At 36.2% G+C, this 12,034-nt stretch overlaps 1 protein-coding gene across 5 annotated transcripts in view; it reads left to right on the top strand.

Annotated features, from left to right (window-relative positions):
• Nucleotides 1-12,034, top strand: part of LOC101284300 (disintegrin and metalloproteinase domain-containing protein 5-like) — a 207,613-nt gene that overhangs the window by 45,366 nt on the left and 150,213 nt on the right. For all 5 annotated transcript variants that reach the window (XM_033415017.2, XM_049704185.1, XM_033415020.2 and 2 more), the window contains exons 11-12: nt 5,931-6,067; nt 9,837-10,020. In XM_033415017.2, coding sequence (XP_033270908.1) covers nt 5,931-6,067; nt 9,837-10,020 — 321 coding nt within the window. The remainder of the gene's footprint in view (nt 1-5,930; nt 6,068-9,836; nt 10,021-12,034) is intronic.

The raw sequence follows: 12,034 nt of genomic DNA, 5'->3' as shown, positions 1-12,034 counted from the left end.
TACCTCCAGCTTTACTCTTATTTCTCAAGATTGCTTCAGCTATTTGGGGTCCTTTGTGCTTCCATTCAAATTTTAGGATGTTTGTATTATTTTTGTGAAAATTGCCATTGGAATTTTGAAAGGGAGTGCACTGAATCTGTAGATGGCTATGGGTAAAATGGACATTTTAACAATATTAATTCTTCCAGTCCATGAGTGTGGAATATCTTTCCATTTATTTGTGTCTTCCGCAATTTCTTTCATCACCATCTTCTAGTTTTCAGTGTACAATTTTTTCATATCCTTGGTTAAATTTATTCCTCGGTATTTTGTTCTTTTTAATACAATTGTACATGGGAATGCTTCCTTAATTTCTCTTACTGATAGTGCATTATTAATGTACAGAAACACAACAGACTTCTTTGTATTGATTGTGGGTCTAGAAACTCTACTGAATTCATATATTAGTTATAACAGGTTTTTGTGTGTGTGTGTAGTTTTAGGATTTTTCTCTGTATAATATCGTTATCTGCCAATGGTGACAGTTTTCTTCTTTTTTCCTAGTTTGGATCTCTTTTATTTATTTTTTCTTGCCTAATTGCTCTGGCTAGGAGTTGTATAAAAGTGGTGATAGCTCAGATTCTTGTCTTATTCCTGACCTTGGAGGAATAGCTTTTCTGCTTTTTACCATTGAGTGTGATGTTAGCTGTGGGCTTGTCGTATATGGCCTTTATTATGTTGATGTATGTTTCCTCCACACCTGAGAGTTTTTAAAAATCATAAATGGATGTTGAATTTTGTCTGTTTTCTATTCATTATCCTTGTTTCTTGTTTCTTCTTGAAATCTTCCACACTCCTTTTTGTTTTTTCTGCCTTCTGTGGTTTTAATTGCCTTCTGTGGTTTTATATTATTCCATTTTCTCTCCTTTCTAGAACATCAATTACATTAAAAATCTTTAAGCAGTTACCCTAGAGTTTACAGTATACATTTACAACTAATTTTGTTGTAATCTAGTTTGAATTGACTAGAGTAAACTAACTTAACTAAAGTAGGAGAAACTAATCTAGATTGAAAGATTTTTTTAAGGTTACCTGGGATATGGTTTCATCAGGTATGGAAATACATGCAGGCATGAAAATGACTGTCATTCAGGAAGAAATTTATCATACAGTTCCCTAGAAATAAGAAATATGCCATGCCATGCGGAGGCCACATAGGGAAGTACCAGGTTTGGTCAGGAAGCATAGGAGATAGGGGGCAAATGTGGGCAAGAGCCTCTATTGTGGTTTTTTTGGGAAGAAACAGGAGAGACAGGGTAAGCAGGTCTAGGGTTGGCTAGTTTCAGCAGTCCATGATGCATAGAGGCTGTCCTTAGTTGTCTGGTACCTAGCCCTGGTGTGATTTTGGCAGGTGGATAGTGGCCTGGTGTATGTGAGTCTGATAAAGCAGACTTTATCAGACTGTCAGGTGGTAGGGTATATGGGCTCTGGATTGATTGGTTTGCATATGAAAGGTGAGGTGTCTACTATCTGAAGTAATTGGATAACCCTAAGAAGGGCAGTCCTCTAGGTTGGTAAGGCCCTAGATATGAAAGCTTCGGCATACAGAAAATGGTGATGTTAATAAAGTTAGTCTTGTTGTGGTTTGAAATATGATCAAACCTTTGGCATAATAAGACACTTTTAGAGAGTAGAGCATACGTTTAGCTAAACAGCATAGAGAACATTTTATTATGAGAGTAAAAAGGAGAAACAGAAGTAGACGTATAAGGAATTCTTGTAGACCAGCTCATAACTAAATTTCCCATTTATATAACATTAGCCAAGGAAATAGATCTGAAATTTCTGGAGTCTCTAAGAGCATCTTTGTGCAGTTGTAAATTGTGTTAAAAATTCTATATGTGTGTTTCTTGACAATAATATCCTGGTGTATTTTGGGGTAAAAGTGTTAAGTCAGGCAGTTTATGTTGTTGGAGAGTATCAGCTGATTAGTTTGGTAAAGTATATATAAAGATTGATGGTATTTGTATGTACCCAAAGGGAAGAGGTGGTTGTAGTCATGGTCAGAGATGCAGGGTGGGAGTAGTAGGAGAAGGGACTGGGGAGTGAGTGCTCCTCTCCCTAGGATCCAGGGGTTCATGATACAAGGCAGGTGACTCCTAGGGAAAGCAATAATCTCCACCAGTGTTTAGAATGGCACAGAGAGACATGGAGTGTAGGGATATATGGTTTGATAGAGGACAAAAAAGTATACCCTTGTCATGGGCTACACAGACAGCTGCTCAGGAAACACAATAGAGTCCCTAATATCGAAGTAAGAAAACCAGTACATTTCTTGTGTGCAATTTGTGCCTTGGGAGAGGCAGTCCATGAGCCTGCCTGGGGTGGAAGTTTTAGTGTCTGAGGGGAAGTTGTCTCCGTGCAGGATGCAGAGTCATCTCCAACAGGCAGGTCTTAAGCTGGAGTGATGTCATCTGAGGTAATAACATCTCTAGCAGCGAGTTCCTGGGCCAGGGCAATGTTGTTTGGGGTGTGGTGCTAGGATATCCTTTTTAAGCTGATCCCCACTTGAATGAACGCAGGTTTTATTTTTGTGGCTCTGTGGTATTAAAATGGTGCTGAAGTACTTGTGTAATTTGAAGGCAATGTTGGGCCTGTGACTTCAATTTATAAATATCTGTTAACTCGAGGGGCTTGTGGGTGCACAGCGAGCAGAAGTGATATTGACATCTGTGCAGAGCCTGACTGGCACAGCCCAAGTTAGCTGTGGCTGGATCTAAAAGTGTCCAACAGTCTAGGGTTTTGCCTTATTAGGTGATGAGAAGAGTTCTGTTATAAATAGGTTTTAGATTTTATGACCTGATTTTGGTGTATGTGGTTAATAGGAGGTCAGGTTGTTTGCCATTTAAAATATTTATACCCGTGTTTAGGGCTCCATAATTATGCTGGAGGCAGGCACCCTAATTTGGCCAGCCAGTATGGGCCTTTTGCCTCAGTTGTTGGTTTGGTTGTTGACAGGCAAGCTGGTGAAGTCTTTTGGTTGTAAGGTTTGTATTATCCAAACTCAGTGGCATGTGGGGCCTCAGCATTTGCCACGTCTGGCTGAAATAATGGCTTACTTGGAGGATTTGGGCCTCTAGATTGCAAACCAATAAAAACACTCAGATCAATGGTAATGAGATGAACAGTCAACAGAATGTTGTACAGCTGCACTTGAGAGGTTTTGTTTTTGTTTTTCATTTGTTTTTGTGGTGGTGGAAGTTTAGGCTCAAATGGGTCTCATGTCAAATTAGCAGCTGCCTGGACCAGGAGGAAATCTATGGTTAATAGACCTCAGGATGGTATGTACCTGGATCTGGTCTCCAACCCTTATGGGGTGGGGCAAGATAAAATATTTACAGCAGTAGGGGAGACATAGTTAAAGGGGCTCCTATACAGTGAGTCTTCATATACATGGAGGCCAGACATAAGCCCCTTTAAATATAGGGAAGGAAAAGGGAAAAATGTTTTAAAGTTTGTGTGAAGTGTGTGTCAGACAAGGGTCCTTGAATTAAGAGACATTAATAGCTTGGCCAATATAGACACCCATTTAAGGGTCCATTTGTTGGATTTGAAAAGGAATTATTTAAGGAAACCGTTATGTCTCTCAATTGAACCAGCTATCTGAGACCTGTTGGGGACAATGAAAGTTATATTGAATGCCTTTTCCAATAGCGTGGCATTGTGTCTTCTGAGAAACGAAATGTGTTCCTTGGTTACTATTAATATTGTCTGTAACTATGAAGGGAATAAAGTGTGTCCTGGCAAGGGCTTCTGTTTGGTCCTAAGAACTGCTTTTGATCAAAAGCTGGGGTGCAGGAAGGAGGGATTGCTTGAGTTCAAGCAGTCTTCCAGTAAACAAAATTGCTCTCTACGCTCTGAAGGTGGACTGAAGTGTCTGATGCGTCAGCTGATTGTTGTTTTCTACCTCTCAGTGGCTGTGGTTGAACAACAAGCAACCCAGGGCAATATGCGGAATGGAAACTTAGAAACATCTTCATGGGTCAGTTAATCTTCTCCCCTGAACTGTGCTTTACTTGCCACTCCCTCACAATGCCATCTTGCTCTTGGTCCATCAAGTACCAACAACTTTTTAAAAACTACTATTTTTAGAGCAGTTTTAGGTTCACAGCACCATTGAGAAGAAGGTGCATAGATTATCAATGTATCCCTTGCCCCTACACTTGCATAACCTTCTTCGTTATCACCAGCACTCACCAGAGGGTTATACTTATTGCAATTGATAAACGTACATTGACCCATTAAAAATCACCCAAAGTTCATAATTTGCCTTAGGGTTCAATGTTGGTGTTGTACTTTCTACGGATTTGGTCAAATAATGATATGTGCCCATCATTATGGTATCATACACAGTATTTTCACTGCCTTAAAAATCCTCTGTGCTCTCTGCCAATTAATTTCTCCCCTCCCCACCTGCAGCCGTGGATCTTTTGTCTCCATAACTTTTTTTCCAGGATGTCATATAGTTGGAGTCATATAGTATATAGTCTCTGCAGGTTGGCTTCTCTCGCTTAGTAACATGCATTTAAATTTCCTCGGTGTCTTTTCATGACCTTGTAGCTCATTTCTTTTTAGTGCTGAATAATATTCTATTGTCTGAAACATGCCACAGTTTATCTGTTCACCTGCTGAAGGACATCATGGATGCTTGCAAGTTGTGCCAGTTATGAATAAAACTGCTATAAACTTCTGTGCAGATAATAGAAATGTTTCAAAGGAAAACAGCAATACCTATTGAGGGTGTATTAGTTATCTATTGCTATGTAACTGATTGTACCAAACCTTAGCACATGAAAACAACACAGTTCTGTGGGTCAGGAATCTAGGAGCAGCTTAGTTGGTGAAAACAAGATGTCAGCTAGGGCTGTAATTATCTCAAGGTTCAACACAGAGGGGATTTGCTTCCAAGCTCAGTCATGTGACTATTGGAAGACCTCAGAAAAAGTTTCCAAGCTCACTCACGAGGACCTCTCCACAGGCCTACTTCATGACAAAGTAGCTACCTTCCCCCAGAGCGAATGAGAGAGAGAGAGAGACATAGAATCCAAGAAGTCAGTCTTTTAATAACTTATCTTGGAAATGATGACCCATCACTTCTGCTATATTCAGTTAATTAGAAGCAAGTCAGTAAGTCCAGCCTACACTCAATGGAGTGGGGATACACGGGATCATAAATACCAGGAGGCAGGGACCCATTTTAGAGACTGTATACTACAAAGAGAATGTAGGATTGATTATTAAAATAAAAGATTAAAAGCATCTTGTTTAAAATAATTCAAAGAAGCGATATAGTGTGGTGTTTAAACTCTATTAGATTTGCTAAGATAGCTGGTATTGTCATTATGTAATAGTATCTTGAAATTAAACTGTAGTGTTACTCATCCATCCGTATTTAATAATACTTACATAACTAGTACAATTGTGTCTACGTTAAGTATCTTGGCTGCATTAATGAATTTTAAAAATGAGTTTTATGTTTGGTAGTGTATATATGTCCATGCCACTCTCTCACTTTGTCACAGCTTACCCTTCCCCCTCCCCATATCCACAAGTCCATTCTCTAGTAGGTCTGTGTCTTTAATCCTGTGGGAAGCAGCCACATAGCACAGGGAGATCAGCTCCGTGCTTTGTGACCACCTAGAGGGGTGGGATAGGGAGGGTGGGAGGGAGGGAGATGCAAGAGGAAAGAGATATGGGAACATATATATATGTATAACTGATTCACTTTGTTATAAATTAGAAACTAACACACCATTGTAAAGCAATTATACTCCAATAAAGATGTTTAAAAAATGACTTTTATGTATGAATTTTTGATTATAGTAAGTAACTTTTTATAACTGAATAAGATTCTTAGCTAACTATTTTTCTTTTATTTTCCTTATATTTAGTATTCAGAGGGTTTATCCTTGGAGTCATATGCTCTCAGTATTGTGCAGTTGCTTGGCCTTAACATGGGAATGAGTTATGATAATACTGAGATCTGCCATTGTTCAGGAGATGTTTGCGCAATGTCACCAAAAGCTGTGTAAGATCATTTTCTTTATTAAACACACAGTATACTTAAAAATTGTTTTTTGGTTAGGGACTTTATATTTCTATAACCAAACTGAATTAATTGACAATTATAGAACACTATATCCTACACTAGGATGCGCATTCTTTTCAAGTGCAGATGGAACACACGCCAAAATAAGACCCAGCACTCCCTCAGGCCTCTCCATGCCTGGGGACATTCTCTTCCTCCTTCCTACCTTCCAGAGTCTGGCTTGTATTTTTCTCTGCTGGCTAGATTGAAGGTGCCCTCTGGGGACAAGCCATATGAATTGTGTGATTTTAGTGATTCTATTTAAAGTTAAGTGCCTTGATACTGGCATTATACAATATAAGGATGAACAGTACAATTCAAGTTAAAAATGTATCTTTTTTTAATTTAGAAAGACATCAAGTCACAAATAAGTAAAACTATGCCCCACTGAGAGAGAGACTACTGAAGAAAAAGGCTTTTTTAAAATTTTAGTATCACTGATAATACTTTAAAAACAATTTTGAAATCAGGTAGTACAAATCCCCAAGTTTTTTCATCTTTTCCCAAATTGTTTTGTTTATTCTAGGTCCTTTGTAGTTTCATATATATTTTATTATCAAATTTCCAATTTTTATGAAAACTGTTGAGAGTTTTAAAAATTGAAGTATAGTTTATTTACAACATTATGGTAGTTCCAGGTATACAGCATAGTGATTCAGTATATTTACAGATTATATTCCATTATAAGTTATTACAAGATAATGGCTATAATTCCCTGTGCTATATATTTACTGTATCCTTGTTGCTTATCTGTTTTATACATACTAGTTTATATCTCTTAATGCCCTACTCCTAACTTGCTCCTCCCCTCCTCCCTCTCCCCTTTGGTAACCCCTTGTTTGTTTTCTATATCTGTGAGTCTACTTCTGTTTTGCATATGTGTTCTTTTGTACTATTTTTTAGTTACCACATATAAGCGATACCATATGGTATTTGTCTTTCTCTATTTGACTTACTTCACTTAGTATGACAAATACCATACAGTATTTGTCTTTCTCTGTTTGACTTACTTCATTTAGTATGATAGTCTCTAGATCCATCCTTGTTGCTGCAAATGGAAGAATTTCATTCATTTTTATGGCTGAGTAATATTCTATACCATATCTTTTTCATCCATTCATCTGTGGATGGGCATTTGGGTTGCTTCCATATCTTGGGTATTATAAATAGTCAATTTTGGGAGAGTTACCATCTTAACAATACTGAGTCTTTTAATTCTTGAATCTGGTATATGTCTTCATTTATTTAGGTGTTTAATTTTCCCCAGCAATGTATGGTATTTTACAGTTTACATGTCTTGTACTTGTTTTGTTATATTTATTCTTAAACATTTTATTCTTTTTTGCTATTTTGAAAAGAACTGTTTTCTTAATTTCATTTTCAGAGTGCTCATTGCTAGTACATAGAAATATAATTTTTGTATGTTGACTTTGTGTGCTGCAAACTTCCTAAACTCAACAGAAATTCCAGGAGATTTTATTTGTTGATTGCTTAAGATTTTCTGTAAACAATATCTTGTTGTCCATGAATAAGAACAGCTTTATGTTTTCCTCTCCATCTATTTTTGTGTAATTCCTTTTTCTTGCTTAATTGCACTTGAAATAAATTCAGCCCAATGTGAATCGACCTGGTGAGAGTGGGTACCCTTGCCTTGTTACCAATCTTAGCTATAGTTTTTTTTTTTTTTAAATAAATGTCTTCTCTTCTAAAACAGTGTCTTTTATTCCCTGTAAATTGTGTTGTTTTATTTTTCTTCATCATTCCAATAACTATCTGACTTATTTCATATACCTATTTCCTGATGTTTATACTTTTTGCCCCTAGCAGGCACTTGGTCTACGTTTCACTACACACCAGTTGCCTAGAAGAGTGCTTGGTAAATGTTTCCAATAATGACCTTTTAGCTCAGTATTCTTATTATTTCATTTTGTCCTGTGATGACTGAATCTATGTTATCCCAAATATCTGTGAAGGCACAAAGTAGATAATAACTAAATTACTTCTTCTCTGTGTGAAATTGTTTCTCAAAGGAATATTCTTTCATCATCTTTTTGAGTGTTGTATTTATATACACTATAAAAAATCAACTTTTGAGGTACGATTTGTCTACAATAAAATTCATACACTTTAAACTTTAAGTGTACAAGTTTATGACTGATAAATATATACAAATTACTGAACCAGTGTCAATCAGGCTATGCAACATTTCCATTTCCACAGAAAGTTCTTTTGTGATCCTTGGCTGTCCTTTTTACCTTCCATCCTGCCCCAGTCAACAGCTGATCTGATTTCTATCACTACAATTGGTTTTACTGGCTCTAGAACATTAGGTAAATTGGATGATATGCACTCTCTTTTGAGTGTTCACTCTGTAAGGCTGTAATTTCTCTGAATTATTTAATTAATTAATTGAATATATTTATAATGGTTCCTTTCAAGTATTTGTGTGCCAAATCTAACACCTGGGCCATCTCAGTGTTGCTTACTATTGACTGCTTTTTTATTGACTATGGTTTACATTTTCTTATTTCTTTGTATGATTATTATTAGTAGTAGCATATTGGATATTGTTTGATAGTACAATAGAAAGCCTAGATTCTCATTACCTTCCTCTGAAAAGCATTGATTCTTTTTCTACCAGGCAATTCAGTTATTGGGTAATCATTTTAAATTTTATGTGCTTGGTTTTATACTTCATTAACATGAGTCTATAGAAAACTCAAGGCATTTCCAAACCCCTCTAAAATGGCAGGCCTGAACTTCCAAACTTGGTTTCCTCTGGGGATGTTGTCAGGGCTTGAGTTTAGGCTCTAACTGTTAGGACTGATACAGAGTAGATTTTGGTATAGGGCAGAGGTCAGCCAACAATGATCTATAGGCTAAATTTGGCTGCCTGCCTGTTTTGTAAATTCATTTTGTAGGCTTACTGTTTTATGTGTTTTTCATGGCTGCTTTTGCACTACAGTGGCAGAGTTGAGTAGCTACAACAGAGCATATGGCATATAAGCCTATAATATTTACTGTGTGGCCCTTCACAGATAAGTTTGTCAGCTACTGGTCTAGGGCATAGTCTTTACTCTTAAATTGTATTCTTTCTAGGGTTTTAGTTGGATGCTGATATATTAGCAGACTACTAACAACTTTCTCACTCCATTAGGACAGGTATTCCTCTTGTCCCTCCCATGGTATAAATCAAACAACAGATTCTTGTTTGAAAAATGCCTAATTACAGAGAGCAAAAGTTCTAAAATATACTTTTAAAGATAATACAGACATGTTCATATTGATATTTACAGAAAAAATACAAAAATGATATTAAATAAATAAAAGTATATTAAATACCTAGGCCAAAAATTTTAAATTCAGTTGTTTGGCACTAAGAAGGTAAATAAAGAGTAACATAGTTCCTATGTTTAAACAATTAATAAAGATTTTAGGACAGGTAAATAATTGGTCTTCTTTAAAACAGGATGAATGGCAAAAGATTTTGGAATTTTTTTTTCATTACAAGAATTTTCTTGGTGAAATTTAAAAAGTGTGTTAAAAATGTTAGTATTTTTAAAATACTTTTATATTTTTAAACGTGTGCTTATTGTTATCCATGAGAATAATGCTCTTTAAATCTCTCTTGAAAACATCATACATTAGGAGAAATGTAGAGTTATACAGCAATAATTTTTGTCATACCCTTTTTTTTTTTATATTTTAGGCTATCTGAGGGTATAAAGGATTTTAGCACTTGTAGCTTGGATGACTTTAAATATTTTGCTGCACATTCTGGCCTTGAATGTCTTCATAAAATCCTTCCTGTTGAGCCAGTTTACAAACAGAGGCAGACGTGTGGCAATGGAAAGTTGGAATCGGGTGAAGAATGTGATTGCGGCACTTTACAGGTTAGTGGAAATTTTTTCAAAAATATTTTTTACTTCCTGTATATGTGAGTACGAGGTGGAAAAGAAGACCTTGTCTTTTAGAAGAAAAATTTTGAAAAATACCTTCTTTGGGGAAGATGGAAGCCTTTAAGTTTCCTAATTTTGCCATTTTTTGAAGTGGGGAGCAAACATCCTTTAGTTAATATTTGTCTTCAAATATTGTCTTCCTAAATTCTTTAGTGTATGCATCAGCTCTAATCTTATAATTAGTGACCACAAAGAGTGTATAAGGAGTTGCAGAAATATGCCTTTAACTACAAGCAGTAACAAAAAGACAAGAACATCTAAAGACTATAGACTATATAGCAAAATGCATCGTTTGCTATTATACGGAAAAAAAGTTTTGTATGGACAGGTTATGTTTCCCTTCAACACTGCAGTGGATGCTCCTGCCATTGCAGTAAGGGAAGATAAAGAAACACAAAGAAACACACAGTGAAACTGCAGTAAGGCACGAAAAAGAAACAGTGAGTGGAAAGGAAGATTAAAACTGTCTAATCAAATTCAACTTGGCCACGTGATTGGAGAATCCTAAACAATCTACCCCCGAAGTCTGCTAAAGCTAATTAATGAATGCACGTGAACCCAAATTCCATGGAGTTCTATGTATAAACAATGAACAAATGTAAAATGAACTAAAATGTACAATTCCATATACATTGTTTCAAAAACATGAAATAGAGATAAATTTAACAGAATACGTGCAAGACCTGTACAATGAAAACTCACATTGCTCAGAGAAATGAAAGAAGATCGAGAGGGAGACATATCCCACTTTCATGGATTGGAAGACACAATATTGCCAAGATGTCAGCTCTACATCAACACTCCACACAATCCCAATCCCAACCCCACCATCGTTCTGTGGAAATTGACAAGCTGATACTATAATATATATGGAAATGCAAAGGACCTAGAATAGACAAAGCAATTAAAAAGAACAAAGGTGGAGCACATACACTAATTTTCTGTAAATTTCAAAATTTTCTATAAAGCAGAAATAATCAGTATAATGTGGTATTGGCCAAAGCATAAATATATCCCTTAATGAAACAGTATAGAGAATCCAAATATAAAATATTTGTAAGGTCAGTTGATTCTCTGCCAATCAGAGATGTTAAGGCAGTTAAATGGGTAAAGAAAACCTTTCCAACAAAGGTATTGTATGAGCTAGATATCCACGTACATAAAAAGAAAACTTTGACATCTCACCATACACAAAAACTAACTTGAAATGGATCAAAGACCTAAATATAAAAGCGAAAATCCTAAAGCTCTTAGAGTAAAACACAGGAGACAGTCTTTTTGACTCTGTGATAGGCAGAACTTTCTTAGATAAGGCAAATAAGAATGAGGTTTTAAAGAAAAATATGTAAGTTGTACTTAATCAAATTTAGAAACTTTTTCTTTTAGGCTCTGTTAAGAAAAATAAAATGATAGACTCTGAAATGGGAGATTCAAAAGCCAATTCAAAGGACTTTTATTCAAATACATTGAAATACAATTATGGTTTCTGGTCTGACATGTGAGAAGTTTAGAAGTCACCACTTAGTCCTTACAAGTAAAAAGCTAACCAACTTGGAAAAGAAATAGCTCTTCTTGCATCCATCAGAGATGTGAGGTCACAGAGCAAACCACTGCCCCACAAATTGGAAAAACCAACAGGTGGATGCAGAGAATCACAACTTAATAGAGTAGCAACCCACAAGCTAAAACCTTTTGGGAACCAGTATCTGGGTAGGAAAACCTGAACTGGAATTGACAAATTTTTGGAGTCTCAGTGTGTAGAACTCTGATAGTTTAAAACTCCAGGGGAACCCGATCATAGGAAGGTCCCCACACTTTTATGAGTTGTACCTGCAGAAACTTGAACTGTTTGTCACAGTGAATACTGGAGAGAAGTCTAATGCTTCTGACAGAGGGAGGGGAAAAGGAACCATTTTGAAATAGCCAGAGCATTCTATTCTTAAGAAAG

This window comes from Orcinus orca, chromosome 21 (genome assembly GCF_937001465.1).
Source record: "Orcinus orca chromosome 21, mOrcOrc1.1, whole genome shotgun sequence".
Taxonomy (NCBI): domain Eukaryota; kingdom Metazoa; phylum Chordata; class Mammalia; order Artiodactyla; family Delphinidae; genus Orcinus; species Orcinus orca.
This window is presented reverse-complemented; position numbering and strand designations above follow the sequence as displayed.